Source organism: Mus caroli, chromosome 8 (assembly GCF_900094665.2).
Source record: "Mus caroli chromosome 8, CAROLI_EIJ_v1.1, whole genome shotgun sequence".
In the NCBI taxonomy this organism is placed as follows: Eukaryota; Metazoa; Chordata; class Mammalia; order Rodentia; family Muridae; genus Mus; species Mus caroli.
Window position 1 is genome coordinate 98,494,382 of NC_034577.1, and position 19,788 is coordinate 98,514,169.

The following is a 19,788-nucleotide window of genomic DNA, read 5'->3' on the forward strand; positions in this document are numbered from 1 at the left end:
AAACTAGATTTAAACCATGGCCTACAGTAAGCATATTGCTTCTTATGGTTTACAACTTTTCTTTTTTATGTGTATAGCAATGAAAACGACTGGATGTAACGTAGATAAGGTGACTATCCTTCCTAATGCCCTGATCACTCCACTCATATCAAGCAGTATGATTAAGACTGAAGATGTTACTCCAATGGAAGTAACATCAGAGAAAAGATCTTCCCCAATTTTTCAGGTAAGTTATATAATGAATGCCCCATATCTCTCTCATATATGAAAAATAGCTATATTCCCCTTTCTTGTTCTGTTGGCATCTGTTTTCCATGAGATATGGTTAATGAATTTTGCTTTTCAGAGCAAATGCTTTATAGGTCAGTAACATTGCTTACAAAGTAACTTCAGGACACATTTTGATAAGAGGAGGAATTCATTCCCATGAGATGAGGTATATTTAAAGTACTACAAGTTGGTTTTGGGACTAAGGAATCAAAGATGTGAGATTAAGGCCAACCTGGGCTACAGAGAAAGACCCTGCCCCCAAAATTAGTTGATTTAATGAAAGCACCAATTTTAGCATTTTCAGAAGTAGAAGTATTTTGATTATGGTTCCTTCTCTACTCTCTTTTTAATTCTCCTCTTGTTTTCCCCATTGCAGTGTTACTGATGATCCACAATATGGAAGTTTTGAACTTACATAGTTGTAGTTACACACACACTATCAGATTAATGTTCTCTTATTATTCTTATTTGGCTAAGCATATCAATAACTGCTTGCTCTGCTTGTTTGGTTATCTTTACAATACTGAAAGCAGATATTGTCATAAAGAATCAGTCTTAGACTGACTTTTAGTGATACTGTAGAGTAGAAAGCTTATTCTGTGTGTAATCTTAGAAATAATTTTTGGAGTAATATATGTGATTATTTATATGTGCATATTGTTTGTGGCTTTTTATTTTTTAGACTACAAAGAGCGTTGGATCAACCCAGCAAACCTTAGAAACTGTTTCCAACATAGCGGGGGGCGCACCCTTTCCCTCTCCGTCATCAAGTGAGAATCAGCAGCAGCTTCAGCCCAAGGCGTACAACCCAGAGACCCTGACAACTATCCAAACGCAGGACCTCTCACAGCCCGGGACGTTCCCTGCAGTTTCTGCTTCTAGTCAGCTGCCCAGCAGCGATGCACTACTGCAGCAGGCCACACAGTTTCAGACAAGAGAAGCTCAGTCCAGAGACACAATACAGTCAGATACAGTGGTTAACTTGTCACAGTTAACTGAAGCATCACAGCAGCAGCAATCCCCACTACAAGAACAAGCACAGACGTTACAGCAGCAGATACCATCAAATATTTTTCCATCGCCAAACAGTGTGAGCCAGCTCCAGAGTACTATTCAGCAGCTGCAAGCGGGAAGTTTCACAGGCAGCGCTGCTGGCGGCAGCAGTGGAAGCGTTGATTTGGTCCAGCAGGTTTTAGAGGCACAACAGCAATTATCGTCTGTTCTGTTTTCTACCCCAGATGGGAATGAGAATGTTCAAGAACAGCTTAATGCAGACATTTTCCAAGTCAGTCAAATTCAAAATAGTGTAAGCCCTGGAATGTTTTCTTCAGCGGAGTCTGCAGTTCACACCAGACCAGATAACTTACTACCTGGGAGGGCTGACAGCGTCCATCAACAGACTGAAAATACACTGTCTAATCAGCAGCAGCAGCAACAGCAGCAGCAGCAAGTGATGGAGTCATCAGCTGCAATGGTGATGGAGATGCAGCAGAGCATTTGCCAAGCAGCTGCCCAGATCCAGTCAGAGCTGTTTCCTTCAGCTACTTCAGCAAGTGGAAGCCTTCAGCAGTCTCCAGTTTACCAGCAGCCTTCTCACATGATGAGTGCACTGCCTACCAATGAGGACATGCAAATGCAGTGTGAGCTATTCTCATCTCCCCCTGCAGCTTCTGGAAACGAAACTTCCACAACCACCACGCCACAGGTGGCAACCCCTGGCTCCACTATGTTTCAGACACCAAGTTCAGGAGATGGAGAAGAAACTGGAGCACAAGCAAAACAGATTCAGAACAGCGTATTTCAGACAATGGTCCAAATGCAGCGCAGTGGGGACAGCCAACCTCAAGTAAACCTCTTTACATCTACAAAAAATATAATGAGTGTTCAGAATAATGGTACCCAGCAACAAGGCAATAGCTTGTTCCAGCAAGGGAGCGAGATGATGTCACTTCAGTCTGGGAACTTTTTGCAGCAGTCCTCTCATTCACAGGCTCAGCTCTTTCATCCTCAGAATCCTATTGCTGATGCTCAGAACCTTTCCCAGGAAACTCAAGGTTCAATTTTTCATAGTCCAAATCCTATTGTCCACAGTCAAACTTCCACAGCATCCTCTGAACAACTGCAGCCTTCAATGTTTCACTCTCAGAATACCATTGCTGTGTTACAGGGCTCTTCAGTTCCTCAAGACCAGCAGTCACCCAACATATTTCTTTCCCAAAGTTCTATCAATAATCTTCAAACTAACACAGTAGCCCAAGAAGAGCAGATTTCATTTTTTGCAGCACAGAACTCAATTTCTCCACTTCAGTCAACATCAAACACTGAGCAGCAAGCTGCTTTCCAACAGCAGCCTCCAATCTCACACATCCAGACCCCTATTCTTTCCCAGGAACAGGCACAACCCTCTCAGCAAGGGTTATTTCAGCCTCAGGTGGCCCTTGGCTCCCTGCCTCCTAATCCAATGCCTCAAAACCAGCAAGGTCCAATTTTCCAAACACAGCACCCAATAGTTGGCATGCAGAGTAACTCTCCATCCCAGGAGCAGCAGCAGCAACAGCAGCAACAGCAGCAGCAGCAGCAGCAACAGCAGCAACAGAGCATTTTATTCAGTAATCAGAATGCCATGGCTACAATGGCCTCCCAGAAGCAGCCACCACCAAACATGATGTTTAGCCCAAACCAGAACCCAATGGCTAGTCAGGAGCAGCAGAACCAGTCAATTTTTCACCAGCAAAGTAATATGGCCCCAATGAACCAAGAGCAGCAGCCCATGCAATTTCAGAATCAGCCTACGGTTTCCTCACTTCAGAACCCAGGTCCTACGCAATCTGAGTCACCACAGACCTCCTTGTTCCATAGCTCTCCTCAGATCCAGTTGGTTCAAGGGTCACCTAGTTCTCAAGAGCAGCAAGTCACACTCTTCCTCTCTCCAGCATCCATGTCTGCACTGCAAACCAGTATAAACCAACCAGACATGCAGCAGTCTCCTCTTTATTCCCCGCAGAACAACATCCCTGGAATCCAAGGAAGCACTTCTTCACCCCAGCCACAGGCTACTTTATTTCACAACACTACAGGAGGCACAATAAACCAAATACAAAATTCTCCTGGCTCATCTCAGCAGACTTCAGGAATGTTCTTATTTGGCATTCAAAATAGTAAGGAACTCAAATTTCTCAGTATCATTTGAAATGTTCAGATCATTATAAGGAAGCATAAGGCACAGTAGTTTCAAAGCAGAGTGGAATTCCACCAGCTAAAGACTGAGGCCTTGGACACATTATTTGCCCTTTATAGGCATGAATTTCCATGTTTTCAAAAGTAATTGGTACATGCCTGTAATTCTAGCCCTTCAGAGGTGTAGGCAGGAGGATCAGGAATTCAAAGTCATCTGTGACTCCATAGTGTTTGAGTCTAGCCTAGGGTACATGAGACCTTATCTCAGAAACAGACACCAAAAAAAAAAAAAAAAAGTGATAGTTTTTATACCTCACAAAGATGTTAAGAGGTTTAAATGAAAAGATATGTACAAATGTGTGTGCCGTTTTATGACATTAATTTGAAAGGAAAATGAAGAAAGTATCTTAGCCAATTAAGTTGTTTCTAAAAAGTTAGGCACCCACTTTTCATCTGTTACATCAAGTAATTAAGTAATACTTTTATTTGTATGACTGCATTTATTTAGAGGTAAGGTCTCACTATTTAGTCATGGTTGTTCTGGAACTCACTGTGTAGACCAACTGGCCTTGAACTCACAAGGTTCACTTGCTGTTCTTCCCAAATGCTGAAATTAAAGGTGTGCTCCACCATACGCAGTTTCAGTAGTACTTTTATATATGTTTATAAGAATCCCAAGATAGATTCCAGTGTTGTCTTGTGAAAACCATTTTGTTAGACTGTCAAGCACTTTAGTTTTAGTAATGTAGATCAGTATAGTAATAAATTTCCCCTGGCAACTAAAAAGTGTTTTTTTCAGAAATCTTAACTAATCAGATGTTTCTGATTTTGCTGTCTTTTCAGATTGTAGTCAGCTTTTAACCTCTGGACCAGCTACATTGCCAGATCAGCTGATGGCCATAAATCAGCCGGGCCAACCACAAAATGAGGGCCAATCTTCTGTGACAACACTTCTTTCTCAGCAAATGCCAGAGACTTCCCCACTGGCCTCCTCTGTGAACAGCAGTCAGAACATGGAAAAGATTGATTTGCTTGTTTCATTGCAAAGCCAAGGGAACAATTTAACTGGCTCCTTTTAGTGAGATGTAAGTATTACATTTTGGTCTCTTAGTGAAAAGCGTTACTAAATTTTACTCACAACAGATTTGGGTTAGTAGCACTGTTTAGCTTTTACGGTTAGTTAAAATAGGACCTTCACTTTGAGTAAGTCACTCTGAATGATAGCTTAGATTAGGTAGGAAATACTGGGCATTCCTTCTGGCTGAGAGCTTCATTCATTTGAGAACAGAACATCAGGCTAGCATATAAGGCCCTAGATCCAATCATAGTAGAAAAGGAGAGCATGAAAGAAAAACTTTTATAGACTAATAAATCTTATAGTCTGGGGCTATATCTTGGTTGGGTACTTACTTGTGCAGCATATTTGACACCCTAGGTTCAGTACCCAGCACCACCAAAAAAGCAAGAAAGAGTGAATATGATGAAGTTCCCTACACAGGACAGTTGGAGCCATTCATGGTAACAGATACTTTCCAATTTTTTTCCCTAATGAAATACTGACTTTTTTTTTCTTCAGAAATTCCATGAAGAATTCTGTAACAGTGATTCCAAGATGTCCTGAGAACTGTGGTTCCATGAAGATTATTGAACTCTGGTGAAGAACTATGTTTGAGTAAATGGATAGATTTCCTGGCTGTAAGAGTACACCCATGCTGCCTGTTGCAGTGATTTGCCACCAATGTGCTTTTTGTTTCTAATAACAGTGATGACTGAGAGCCTGTTGGATTTTCCAGCTGACAGCATTGTTGCTTGTGTCCTCTGTTTGTAACTGCAAGGCTGGGCCTCTCAGTTATTATTGCTATTAGGAAATCATGTTTGTCATGTTTACTTACATTCTTACTTCCTTTCCTGCATTATTTTAATCAAGTAGTGGCTTAGGACAACGTAAAGTCCAGTAGTGACTAAGGCTGTGCTTTTGTTGATGTAAAAAACATGGCTGTTGGCCAAAGTGAAGGAGTTTCTTTTAGTTTTCATGGAGAAGCTGAAGGAGTAATTTAGCTGTAGAACTCTGCAGATATGAGGATTCCTCCTCACACACACAAGCAGATGACATGCTTGCAAAACTGGTTTCAGCTTGGAAGTTACTGAGTTCATTTTTCAGAGAGTTGTTAGTTCTCTGTATTTCTACTAAGGGATTTAGCCATAACTGCATAAAAATATTTTGTTCTATGAAAATGAAGGGGGTGATATATGATGTGTTACATTCTCATAGTCTCCTCCGGTAGCTTAAACTGACAGTACTTTGAGCCTGTTGTCTTCTTGCCCAGCATTAGGCTAGTATTCCCTTCTTATGTGCATCACCTGTATTGTTGTCCGCATTTTTTCTTCGTAGTTTTATTAATATTCTACTGGCTTTCTGACCCTGTAGGAATTAGAGAAGGCAGCCACATTGATCCAGTGACCTGGCAGTCAGCAGCACAGGCCAGGAATACTCTGTTAGGAGTAATTGGGACATGATTCCTGGGAAAAAATAATTCTCTTTTTTTCTTCCATGAACGGTGCTGTTCTGAAGTCTTCAAAATTTTCCCTCTGCTGATAAATAGCAGTATACATTTTAATTTTACAAACAAGGCAAACAAACATTTCTCAAACTATTACTTCTCCCCAAGCTGCAGTGACTATTTACATGTCAGTCACCTCAGTGCTTTACAGTTGAAGTGGTCACTTACATGATGGTTCCCACAGCCTTGGGCTCCACAGGGTCATATCGTTGATTTAAAAGGAAGAGTTAACCGTGTTGCATCTAGAGAGAGCAAAATTACACACTCCAGAACTTGCATTTGTAGCATTAGTTGTAGAGTTTTGGGTGTCCTTACCACCTGTGGGGTGCCTGCTTCTCACTACCACCTACATCTGGACACGTGCTTATGTCTCATTCATCTTTGGCATGTGGGAAGTGTCAATGCAGCGTTAGCCCATCATGTATGCAGCTTCTATATGTTATATGTTGACATGCTTTGGTTTCCTGTTCAATTCTTTTACTTTCTAAGCTTTTAAAAATTAGCCAGTTCATGGTTGTTGCCTTTTTCCTTAGTTTTCCTTTCAGTTTTCCTCCCCCTATCCTTCACATGTGTTGAACTGTGTGGAGCTTGGTGTTGGTTTAGTTTATATGGCCAGATCCTGCTTTGGGACTCTTCCTTTGTTATTTGACTGTGGTTCTTGTCATCTGTTTCTTCTCTTTGTCCTTCTCCCTCTGCCCTGGCCCTTCCTTTCCCTCTCTGAGAGGCATTGGATTACGTTTTCAGTAGTACAGGCTTCTTGCCAATATGAAGGGAACTTTCCAGAAAGAGACCTACTCTGGTCATTTAATTTTGAAAACAGTTTTCAATCGTTCAAGTTTTGGATGGTTTATATCTAATGTGTGTTTCATTTTTTTGGAAAGCTATATTTTATATTTAGGAAATGGTATACTATTTTGCTATTTGTACTAAGTGAGTACATTGGCATAAATATAGAAATTTATATATATATATATATATACATATATAAACTATTCTTTTTTGCCACACATTTTTGTGGTAAATTTGTGAGTTTGTCTGATGTTCTACCACAACGTGGCGTCTGATAACAGTGAGGGGGGTTTGTTATGTCTTTCTTGAGTATTTAAGCACCTTTTGAAGCAAATGGCCTGTTTATCTATAGCCATTCCATCAGGCAGTTCCTCGATGTTATTAGGGAGCTGAAGGCGACTGACTGTGTGTTTGCTGGATCTTCACTCAGTGAGATGTTAAAGCGCAAGGAAATTCATTTGAGGCAGTGTGTCAAATGGTGTTTGACAAGAATGAGCCACTCTGTCTTTGTTCACTATATATTTAATATTTTATTATTGTTGTTGTTGTTATTAATTGGCTTTCTGTATCCTATGCCTTTTATTTATAAAGACACTAAAAAAAACCATGTTTGTAATTTTAATAACATTTCCCCATCTTTTAATATCCAGAGCTACTTTATAAATTCTCTAAACCAAAAGTATATCCTCAAGATCTCCTTTCTCCCCCCCAGTTCCTATAGGGAAAAATCACCCAACATAGTTCGGGTTACAAGAAGGGTCAGCCACACAATTCAGTGCTTCAGTTTTAAAAGTAAAACAGACAGACACTAGAGTGCTGTCTGGAGCATCATAGAAAGCAGACCTAGCAGATTTAGGAAAAACAGAAGTCAAAGTTTAAAACCACATTTACTTCTGAGTTTTCTGAATTACTTTGTGAGATCATGTAGAAGACTCAGGAAATCTGTTTGTTCACCAAGATCAAGTTAGAATGTTTGACACTGCCATGCCAGGGATGACGTGGCAGCAGGAAGCCTGGCTCGTGTGGTGGCTTCTGGTCATTCTGGACTAGCAGCTTATCCTTACAAAATGCTAATTGGCAATGCCAAGTCACCGGGACCAATTTCTGTTTTATAATGTTTAAGTTTAGAACAGAACATCACCTGAACTGTAGTGCTTTGAGAGGATGGAGGTGGAAACCCCCATTTTCAGTCTCATCACTTCTGTGGTTATTTATACAAGGGCTGTGCTGTGCTACCATATTCCTGCTCAAATATGATGGAGTTTGTTTGTTTTCTCACATTGTTAAATGTTCCTTGCCCCTAAAGGTCCATGTTAAGAACAATGTTCTGAATATATTGATTTGGTTACAAAAAGTATGTCTTCTTATTGAAGAGTTAGCTCAGTGGTTGATATTTGTGCTAAGATGCAGCTTCCCAGTTACTGTTACAAGTTACAGCTGCCAATGGGAAGACTCAATAAGCCAGCAAAGGCCTTGGAAATCATGATTTATTAAATTTATATCTGGCAGAAGGACCTAAATAAACTGTGAACTACATTTTATTCCTTTGTTACATTTGGCTCTTGCTTTCAGCAATTCACAGACATGCTTGGAGCGCTCTCTCTCTCTCTCTCTCTCTCTCTCTCTCTCTCTGTCTCTCCCCTTCCTTCCTCCCTCCCTTTCCCTCTCCCTCTCTCTCCCACTCCCTCTCTCCCTCCCTCTGTACTCTCCCTCTACATCCTTTCTTTCCTCTCTCCCTTTCCCTCTCTCTCTCCCTCTCCCTCTCTCTCCCTCTCTCCCCCTCTCTCCTCCCGCTCTACTCTCCCACTATATCCTTCCCTTTCTCTCTCCCACTTTCCCTCCCTTCCTCTCTCCATCCACACACACCTCTGTGTGTGTGTGTGTGTGTGTGTGTGTGTGTGTGTGTGTGTGTATGTGCAAGTTATTCCTTCTTCTCATTTCACACCAAGGAGAAGACATTACATACTTTTTTCCTAAGCATTGCTGTGGACTTTTCTGATTCTAGCATCATGTTGCTATTTGGTATTTAGCCATTGTAGACCTGTCTTACCCTTAGACCAAGTGTTAAAAGGGCTTTTATTAATAGAAGCAGTATTAACAAGAGGCCTCTTTCTCTCCCTCCCATTCTCCCATCCTTCCTTGCCCCCTCTTTGTATAATATTGTGAGTTATAGTTTATAATTGCATTATAGTAGATTTATGGCCTATCAGAATTTTGACTAATGTACCCAGAAAAAAATAGAAGGAAGAAATTGTGCATCTGTTCCTTCAGAATGAAAGGGACAATTCCTTTTGACCTTTTGAATGTTTGTTTTTATTTTTTCAGCAAGGTTGCACTATGCTGCCCAAGTCCTGGGCCTGCTGGTATGAAGCATCTTACCTGGCCCCCCTTTTTAAACCAGTATAAATGCTTGTTTTGGGAAAATGAAATCTGTCAGCAAATAAAAACCAAAACTGAATAATTCTTTTTTTAATTACTATTATTTTTTGTATTTTTTATGTACACTGTCACTGTCTTCAGACACCAGAGGAGGGCATTGGATCCCATTACAAATGGTTTTGAGCCAGCAAGTGGTTGCTGGGAATTGAACTCAGGACCTCTGGGAAAGCAATCAGTTCTCTTAACCACTGTGCCATCTCTTCGCCCCTGAATAATTCTTAAATTCAGCAGAGTTATACTTATTCACAGGGGTTAGCCTGAGAATTTTTCATTTTCCTAGTAAAATTTTTTGTTATCCCTATTTCCTGATTGTTAATTAGTTGAAAGTTATGGGAGAACTTGTGGCTTTACTTTGCATCTCTAGCAGAGGCTCTATTTCTAACCAAGATGACCACTTTATATCTGGGTGCTTTGGGTTACCTGGAGGGGCTCAGTGAAAGAGAAAAACTAATTCAGTAGACATATTAGAGAAATAACCCAGGCCTGGAGGTGTGGCTCAGAGGTAGAGAGTTTATGTAGCATTTGCAAGGCCCTGAATTTGGTCCCCAACACCACAAAAAGGGAGAGAGAGATCTTGGGTACACACGCTAGCAAGGGGATTAGCACTCACACACACTGAGAGCTTTCCCATTCTGCCTGCTTTTGTCACTAGAGCTAAACTGAAGGTGACATTCATGATGCAGGAGATTGACTCTCTTCAGTATCATATGTAAATTATCCCAATACCCTAATTACTTTTTAACTGTCTATTTTCATGCCATGCTAAGCCTCATATTAATAAAGTTCTGTTTTTACTGCTCTTGCTCTTCAGGCAATTTTTTACATTAATATTTTATATGTAGATTAAATGTTATGGAAAAGTGCCTTTTTACCATGCCAGTGCCCCCTTCTTTAGTATATGTGCTGCCAAAGTGAGCACCGTGCCCCCTTCTTAAAAACTTCACCTTCCACTATTGCCAAAATTCTGTGAACAACTGGTTTTATCAGGTCCCAACTTGTACTTTTTCCATGTGACCATTATTTTCTCCATTTCTTGGTCACCATAGGAGATAACTTTGTCAGTTCCTTTGACTTAAAAATAATAGAGAAAGTGCTTTGGCAGAATTGCTTGGGAAAGTAAGTGCACACTGTTCAGGCTTGTGTGAATCAAGTCTAATTTTCTCATCCCAACAAATTATAGATGGCTAGCACCTGAATAAGAACAAAAATAAAAATTTGGCTGACTGTGAGACTTCATGCACAAAAATGTGTGTTAAATGTTATAAAGGCACTACTCACAGCCTCTTCTTAGATCCTAATTAGCTGGGGGGTGGGGGGTAGGGAACAGTCACTAAAACGTAGGTTTTGTAAGGCCTGGAGGTAACATTGGGGTTTTTTTCCCTAATTAAATGTGACAAAGTAGTTTATTTCTTATCTATCTGAACTTCAGTTAATTGACTTTAGAAAACTTAATGTCAGAAAAAACTTAGAAGTCATTTGAGTGGGGGCGGGGGGAGCTAAAGTAACGTCTTAGTCTCAGATACAGTTGGGTTGAGTGTCCTGGTTTTGTCCATTTTGTTTCTGATCCAGCTCCTTATGGTGGTGCTTGAAGAAAGGGGCATCAGCATCAAATTCAGGACAGTAGTAACTTAAACTCTGCAACAAAGGTGTGTTCCCCATTCAAGTACGATTGTAACTGTTGGTGGACTGAAGATAGCATACTTATGCAGTATTTGTAATACTCTATTGTGCACTTTAATCATTCCAAACAAAGCCAAGAATACATCTTAACTATTCAGAATACTGCATATTTATTTTGGATTTATGGCTTGGTGTGTTAGGTTCCTGCTTATTTAAAGTAACTTACAACAAGTTTGAAATTACTATTTTCTAAAGGACTTAAGACCTTGAAATGTAGCTGTAGGGAAATGACTACATTTTACAGACCATTTTAGAAATAGTAAAATTTGACTGACTGATGAGTATGTTGGATAGCTACTTAGAACCATTCCCCTTCCTGTGTATTTCGTGTCCCTTATATAAGAATGCTATAGTGTATAGTTTCTACCCCTGTGGTTTATGCAAACCTACTAGTATGGTCCTCTGCCCAGCAGCTAGCTGATGCAGTATGAGCAGGGAACTAGTTAAAGGTGCACATTCTTGGGCAGTAGCCCAGGCGTACTGAATTAGATCTGAAGTGGGGCCCAGCAGTCTGTCTGACCCAAGTCCCCAGTGAGTCCAGTGCATCCTTAGTTTCAGAGCCACTCTAGCGGATGAGCTCTACCTAGTGAAAGCTAGAGAATTTCTTCCCACTTTTAAGAGATAATTATTTCTTCTTTGTGTATATTCAGCCTTACCTGGTTATCTGTGATCATTTCTCAACAATAATAATTTATTCTCAGTACTGCCTAAGAAATGCATGTGTTTTATGTATATACAGTGTAGTTATTGATAATTCATTTAACTTAGTTTGGCATTTCCCTACCACTGACTAAAAAGTTTACATTAACTGACTGATTTCAATATATAGGTGCAATGTTCTGTATTTCTTTAATTGTTGTGACACTTACTTAGCTAAAATAATTGATGGGTGCTACAGTCTCCTGTTTATGCATAACATGGGTACATTGTGGGCAGTGTAATACAAGCTTTCTCTTTGTTGCCTCTTAATTTACCAGCAGGCCATGGTTTTGCTCTTGGCTAGACCAGCTCTCAGAACAGAATTGCCATTCCATACCATTTTTCTTGTATCTGAGATCTCAGATAGATGGCTGGCCAGGCCAACATAGCACCTTATTTAATTTCTTCTCTTAATATATTCTTTTCAAGTAGCTTACTTGGCATTTGAACAGCACAGTCAAGTGATGGTTCTTGGAACTCACACTTCAGATTAAGTACTTAAAATGATAAGACAGTGCATTTTATAATTTGGGTATCTCCTTTCTCAGTTGTGTGCATCTTAATAAATACAAGCTAAGCAGGTTTATTTTTTTCCTTTAGAATTCAGCACTTCCATCATCCTTCCACTGTTTACAAATCACTGATGAGTTAACTCATGAAAAAGAGATTCACTTTTCAGAATAAAACTAAATGAATACTTGCTTTCTGAGAATCACTGCTTCTGTACCACACTAGCAGTGCTAAGTGGCTTACTCTACAAACTGGTGCTGGAAAGTAAGTAGGCAAGCTGTTGGGATGCTGTAGAGACCCCCTCCCTTCCCCTTCTGTCACTGGATACAGAGCATTCTACACAATTTATTTAACCAAGGTTTGTAACACCTCCTTTAAAGATCCTGCATTCAACCTATGTCACCCCTACCTGCTCTCTCTCATTGGTCCTTCCCCTACCCAGGAACCCACCCCAGCAGTAATAATATGCATGGTTTGTAGGGGTGGCCTATTGTTACTATTTTAGCTAGTGAGCCTCAGGAAAGCTTACACTCACACATAACCCCAGACGCTTGCAAGTGAGTTGAGAATCAAACTTCTGTGACCTGACTGGAGTTAGAGTTCAGCGACGGAGCCTTTGTACACACAAGGCCCAAGGTAGGTATAATCCCTGGTACCAAAGAGAGACAGACAGACAGACAGACAGGCAGACAGAGCTGTCCTGCACCGAAGTGATCACAATTTCACTCATTAGAGACCTTCTGCAGTGCAATTGAACTAACCCCTTCTATCTAATGAATGTATCTGTTCACCTTGTTCCCTCTAAGGATAAGCTCCAAGTGATTGCTGCTTTCCTGGCAACTTGACTGAGTTTCACTCTCTTCTTTTACTTCCTGTTTTAATGAGTAACTTGGAATATTTCATTAACGTGTTCTCAAGTGATTTAGCTGCCATTCTGCCATTTTGAGTTTTGTTTAATTTTATCTGCTTGAGCACACTGATCAACCACTGACCTGCCTTCTTGCATTGTCCTGCAGTGACGTAAGAGTGACATTGTGTATACGACTTCATAGTTGGAATTTCAGAGCACTGACACCAGATATTCTCAGTTTGTTCTCTGGGGGAATTTCATTTGCATTTATGTTTTTAGCTATCTGTGATAACTTGTTAAATATTAAAAAGATATTTTGCTTCTATTGGAACATTTGTATACTCGCAATTATATTTCTGTAAACAGCTGCAGTCAAAAATAAAACATTGAAAGTTTTCATTTTGCAGTGGGTGGCAATCTTTTTTCCTCAGACTTTGTGTTGGCCTGAATGTATAAGCAGTGTGGGGAAATGGTGGAGACTGGAAATAGCTAGTGAGGTGATAGGAACTATGTGTGAGGACTCAGCATGGAGCTTCTGATTGAGTACTCACTTAGCAAGTGGAAAGCCCTGGGTTCAGTTCATAGCATCTCAAAAAAGAACTAATATGGGGGCTGGAGAGATGGCTCAGCAGTTAAGAGCACTGACTGCTCTTCCAAAGGTCCTAAATTCAATACCTAGCAACCGCATGGTGGCTCACAACCATCTGTAATGGGACCTGAAGCCCTCTTCTGGTGCATCTGAAGACAGCTACAGTGTACTCACATATAGTAAATAAATCTTTAAAAAAAAAAAAAAAAGAGAGAGAGAATATGTCTACTAACCAGATGATGTGGGAAAGGGTGAATCAAGGAAAAACAGTAAGTTAGTAATATGGGTGGTACAAGGATATTGTAAACATAATATTTGAAAAACTGCTTTAGCAGGGCATGGTGGGCAGAAGTAGGCAGACCTCTGTAATTTCAGAGCAAGTCAGTAGAGTGTGTGCTAACAAAGATGAAGAACTCAGTTGAGATCCTACCACCTCAGAAAAAGCCAGGTATGATACGCATCTAACTCCAGCACTGAGGGGATGGAAACGGGTTCTCAAGAGCTCACTAAGCAACCAGCCTTGCTTAATCTCTGAGCTCCTGCTTCAGTGGACCTCCTTATAAGGGCTTGAGGTGCAGAGCAATCAAAACAGACCTTAGGTCGATCTCTGCCCTCCACACACAAACAGAGGTGCACCTGCATGTACATATGCACACAAGATATACAAACACCACACGTGCACATAAAATCAGAAGATATAAACATTTGTCATTAATAAGCTTAAACAGCACTGAAAAGGTATAGTAACCAAGATGAAAAGGCGGCTGGAAAGATGGCTCAGCAGTTAAGAGCTCAAGCTTCTTTGCAGAGGACCTGCGTTTGGTTCCTGCCCCATATTGGGCAGCTCACAACTGTCAGCAACTCCAGTTCCATGCGATCAGACTCCCTTTTCAGGCCTCTGCAGGCACTTCCAAGCATATATACATATATAGGCATAAATTTTTTGCAACTTTTAATAAGGGTTCAACTTCTCCTCTAGTCCACCACCCAGCAGAGGTAATGGAAGAAAAAAGTTATTAGGATGTGGGAGAAGTGGACTTGTTCAGCAATAGTTTTTCGGGGGTGAGCTCGATCTTTGGCAGCAGTTCAGTCCCATAGCAAACACCAAATACAAGTCAGCAGCTGCAGACCAGTCCTCTAGACAAGCAGATGTCACACACAAACCTGCCACTTCAATGCAGTTCCCTAAGTAGGCAGACACCAGACATGAACCAGCAGCTGTAGTTCAATCCTGAAGCAACCCAAGGCCCAACAATTGGCCTGAGGAGAGGCCACATAAGTGGCAAGCTGATGCAGGAGCAAGTTTCTCTCAGTTGCACTACCACAAGTTGGACTCAACAATGCTATGTAAGGCGAACCAATACATGCATGTTGTTAGCGAAGAATAATGAGGTGGAGCAAACAAAATCAATGTTCAGTGCTCGTCTTCCACTGTGAGGTCATATTTATACCCCTTCATCCCAGGACCTTTCACGTTTGCTATATCAAAACATCCTTTCACCTGTGTGCCCAGCAAAAGATTTGACATAACTAACTTTCCAAAGAAACTAGAAATTTCCACTTCACACGTACACATTGTCTTTCAAAAACAAAAATATGGACCACCAAGATGGTTTGTCTGGTAAAGGTGCTTGTCTCATAAGCCTGACAATGTTCAACCCCCAGAACTCAGAAAAACATGGAAAGAGAGAACTGACTCTACATTTGTCCTCTGACCTCCAGAAATGCACCATGGCATGCTTGCTTGCTTGCATGCATGCATGCACACAACAAAAATGTCAAAAAAAAAAAAAAAAGCAAGGGCTCTTGAGTTTGGTCCTGCATAGATCCTTGACTTCCACACTTTGCAACCCCATAAACCAATTTGTATGTACACAAATACTTCTATAAAAGAGACTATCCCCTTAGGACTGTCACCAGAGCTAAGCCAGTAAGGTGTATTTGTTTACTTAGGTCCTGGCTCACAGTAAATACACAGTGTTAGCATTACTAGTCCTGATGCCACCCTATTCTAATGTCTCATACAGTAGGTACCATTTTCCTTTACTTTATTGAAAGATCCAATTCATGATATGGTGACTATGAACTCACAGCAGCTAAGATTATCTGCACAAGATCAAGCCAGCCAAAGTTCTAGCACAGATGGGGGAGGTGCTCTTCAGACCTTACCCCTTACCGTGTTCCTATTAGCAGTTGATAGCTGCTCCAGGAGGGAAGGATCATTCTTTTAGGGTGTTCCACTGGTAGATTTCTTGTGCTCCAGTGGAAGGCCCCACATCCATGCAAAACCCACACTAGTTAGACTTAGTGGGTTATCACAAAAAGAAATAGAACTGTTGTGGCTATGTGGCCAGTGGCTCACATGTTTGGGTTTTAGTCTGGAAAGGCATCTTGAAATCTGGAAGAGAAGGCGCGGGGCGGGGGGGGGGGGGGGGCTAGGCAGCACAATAGAGATGGAACCAAAACAAAGGTCTGATCAAGGTTCGATTTTACTATTTCTGACACTGGGTTAGGAAGCAGGGAAAGGGGCCCATTCCCACCAAATCATCTTGGGAGTCTAGCTGTAGGAGACCACGTGTTTGGCTCCAGAACAGCAAGGAGGCAGGCTCTAGCAGTGGGAGTGGCAGAACAATAGGGCTGCAAGCTCCACCCCGTGCTCTCTTCTTGCTAACATTGAAACTGAGGGGGTTCGGGGAGGTTACATCTCTTCCCTGTTGTTAATATAAAAAAGAAAAGGCTTGGCTGAGGCATAAAATTTATTCATGCCCTATAGTTCTGCCTGAATTCTTAGGGCCTAATGAAGAAACCCGTCTCAGTGGGATTTTCTAACTTTTTTTATGGTAAACTGTATCTGGATAAAATGTTCCTTTCTGTCCTAGTAAACATCTAGCAGACTAGCCCTGAGCTGTTGGCTCTGTCTTTATAATGCTAATTAGTACTGAATAGGTAACTTCCTTGTTGAAATTTTTATTGAATACCAAGTAGTCAGCTGCCCGGTCTTTCTAGGGCATTGGGACACTGGTGAGGACTGACTACGATTTTGAAAGGCACTATTATGATAACACTGAAGGAGAGTACATGAATTTTCCTCCACAGCCTTGGATGACAGGCGGGGAACAGAGAGGAGGGGGTGACAACCGGCTCCGTAGTACAAGGCCAATTGGCTTGTTAGGGTGGGAGGCTGTAAAGGGCACACAGATTTAAAAACAACATTTGGAATGTATTAACCCTATTATCCACCAACCTAAGGGCTACAACAGCATTGGAGCCCTATAGTTGAGATTTCTCTGCCTGGCTGCAACCCACCTCTCTGGTGTTCCCACCAGTGAATTTTTTAAGATTCCTTGCTCTATAACATTACTGAAGGAAGATGAAATATTTTAACTTGTGAGTTGTTTAGGAGCCCACTGCCCCGGCCTGGGACTGAGAACAAAGCAGAACAGCCCCCAGGCATGCCAGGGCAGGGCTGTTGTTAAGGTATTCCTAAGAACATCTTGACTGTAAAGATGAAAATGTATGCAAGGACCAGCAGGGCTATATTATCTGAGTCGATACCACCTGGCCGGAACCTCCCCTCTGTCTACTGCCCCTTGACGCCGGGTAAAATCATACATCAACTGGTTGCTATGTGAACAAAGATAGGTCCCCAGCCCACAGGAACAAAGTCCTGATCTTTGTAATCTTTCTGTTAATGTTTGAATAAGCCAATAGTGTGTCGCTATGCTGAATTCCACACCCCTTACCCCATAAAAACCCCTAGCTTTCAAGCCTCATGGCCGACATCCATTATCTCCTGTGTGGGATGCATGTCGGTCCGGAGCTCCATAATTAAACGTCCTCATGTAATTATATCAAGAGATGGTCCTTCGTGATTTGTGATTTTTTGGGTACACACCGAATCGGGAATTGGGTGGGGGTTTCCCCACTAGATCTAACATTACCACAAAAACATTATAACTTGATGAAAGTGTGTTGGAACAGGGAGTTAGAGATACCCTTATTCCATAGTCACTCAAATTTGGCTCTAGAAGAAACTTGAAGGAGGGCTGGTTTTTGTGCAAACCTCTTTTCAAACTCATCCTGCCCTCAAGTATTGAAGAGCCTTAGAGAGCAGTCAGCAGGTCTCCTAACAACTCCAGATCTCCCCCAGTTGCACGGCTTCACACCCATCTCTGTGGGAGATTACGTGTGTACCACTAACTAGTAAATTCCTTACATTCTGCATGTGTTGCCGAGATCCTCCTCTTTGCGTGTCAACTCAGCTGACTTAGCAGACACCTCAAACATGACGTGAGGGAAGCCAGATGCTAGTCCCACCGCTGCCTATCCCCATCCCACATGCTCCTTCCAGATCTTTCTTCACTGCAGCAAATGGAATCTCTGCCCTTCCAATTGCACAGGCCAATGAACCTTTGCAGTTTTGGACTCCACCTACTTCTGATTCGTCACCAAATCCTGTTGAGCCTAACCTTTGATCTGGCCAAACACACCTGCTCCCTTTACTGTTGTAAGAACATCCTGAGAGGGCCAAACCCATCCTCCTCTCTTACATTTGATGGCTCACATGTCAACCAGAATTCCCCTCTTCAAACAAGCCTTAGCACACCTCTGCTCAAAACCTCCAGGATCTTTCCTTAGAGCAGTGGTGCCTCCACAACCCCATCTGTTCTGACCTCAGTGAGTGTCTGACCTGGCAATCTCCCAGTTTCTTTGCTTTAGCCCGGCTCCCTAGTTTCCCCTTCCTTGAACTTCTTTAAAGGCATCCCAGTGTGGGAAGCCACATACGCCATTACAAGGTGGCACTGGCTACCGCTGGCCACCACCCATAAGTTTGGGTAAACAACCAATGTGCGCATGTGCAGTAGAGTCACTGCCTGGCCCGGGCATGTAAATGAGGTACTGAGAGCATAACCAATCGGGTGTAGACATGTAAATGAGGTACTGAAAGCATAACCAATCAGGTGTGGACACACCTCTCCTAGGCCTATATAAGCAGCTCCAGTTCTTGGCTCGGGGTCTTTTCGCTTCTGCAATCAAGCTCTCCCAATAAATGTGTGCAGAAGGATCCTGTTGTGGCGTCTGTTTTGCTGGCGAGTCAGGTGTTCACAAGTGGTGCCAAAAACTGAAACATCTTCAGGCATGAGCGAAGATCCCCTGTTACAGGGAGGATTCAGAACTGCATCACAGGGAAGGAGCGGTCAATGAAGTGTTCCCGCAAAACAGACTGTTGAGAAGGATTCGACTGCGCAGATTCAGAACTCTTCAGCTGGGGAACGGTGGTACCGGTAAGTAAAAAGAAATTAATATAAGTCTCTGAGAGGTATGTTTTCTTTTGGAATAGATCCGGTAATTGTTGCTGGGGTTGTGTTGCTTGTTTTCTTTCTTGTCCTGATACTGGCCAGTCTATCCAGGACAAGAAATGTGAACCAGCTGTTAAGGAAAGGCAGCGACTTTTGCAGGAGCACCAGGAGAGCATGTCAGAAACAGAGAGAAATGAAAAGGAAGGAGCGTGCAGAAAAATAAGTAAAGGAAGAGATATAAAAAGAGAAAAGGAAAAGAAACCAAAGTATAAAGATTCAAAAGATAATATAAAGAATGAAGATCAAAAAATTAAGTCAATTTACCCTCCTCTCGAGGACGTTGACTAAAGAGTCAGCCTTCATCAAAGGCTTAAAGATAGCTCTCAGGGAAAGAGGAGTAACTACTAGAAGCAGCCACTGTGCAGAATTCCCAGAAGAAGGAGAAAAAAATGAAAATAAGCTATTTCAGAGCTCTCCTAGGGACAGAAGGAAAACAGGAGACGTCCTGCTTCCTCTCTGGCCCTATGGAGATATTCTTAGCTCTGGTTAGGATATCTGTGTCCCTTTGAGACATCAAGTTCTATTCCCTGTCTGTCTATTGTCTGGTTTTGGTGCACCAAATTGTCCATATGTCTGTCAATTCATGTTTGTTTTTTGTTTGGTTGTTTGAATGATTATTGTTCTGTGTTTCATGTTGAAAAATATAAATGGTTAAAACTTTATCTGCTGGCTGTTCATCCTTTAACTTGTTTAAAAAGCAGTCTCAACTTGCACAGCAGAAACCGATAAGTTGCCGGGCGTGGTGGCGCACGCCTTTAATCCCAGTACTTGGGAGGCAGAGGCAGGCGGATTTCTGAGTTCGAGGCCAGCCTGGTCTACAGAGTGAGTTCCAGGACAGCCAGGGCTATACAGAGAAACCCTGTC

The 19,788-nt window shown here is 41.8% G+C and overlaps 1 protein-coding gene across 7 annotated transcripts in view; it reads left to right on the forward strand.

The window, feature by feature from the left end:
- Nfat5 (nuclear factor of activated T cells 5) overlaps positions 1-13,374 on the forward strand; it is an 86,079-nt gene extending 72,705 nt beyond the window's left edge. For 5 of the 7 annotated variants that reach the window (XM_029480992.1, XM_029480994.1, XM_029480993.1 and 2 more), the window contains 4 exons: positions 78-226; positions 953-3,428; positions 4,291-4,532; positions 5,024-8,437. In XM_029480992.1, coding sequence (XP_029336852.1) covers positions 78-226; positions 953-3,428; positions 4,291-4,526 — 2,861 coding nt within the window. In that variant the 3' untranslated portion in view covers positions 4,527-4,532; positions 5,024-8,437. Of the gene's footprint in view, positions 1-77; positions 227-952; positions 3,429-4,290; positions 4,533-5,023 lie in introns of all 7 variants that reach the window. The other 2 variants (XM_029480995.1, XM_021171155.2) reach the window with 1 other exon arrangement.
- The last annotated feature ends 6,414 nt before the right edge of the window (positions 13,375-19,788 follow it).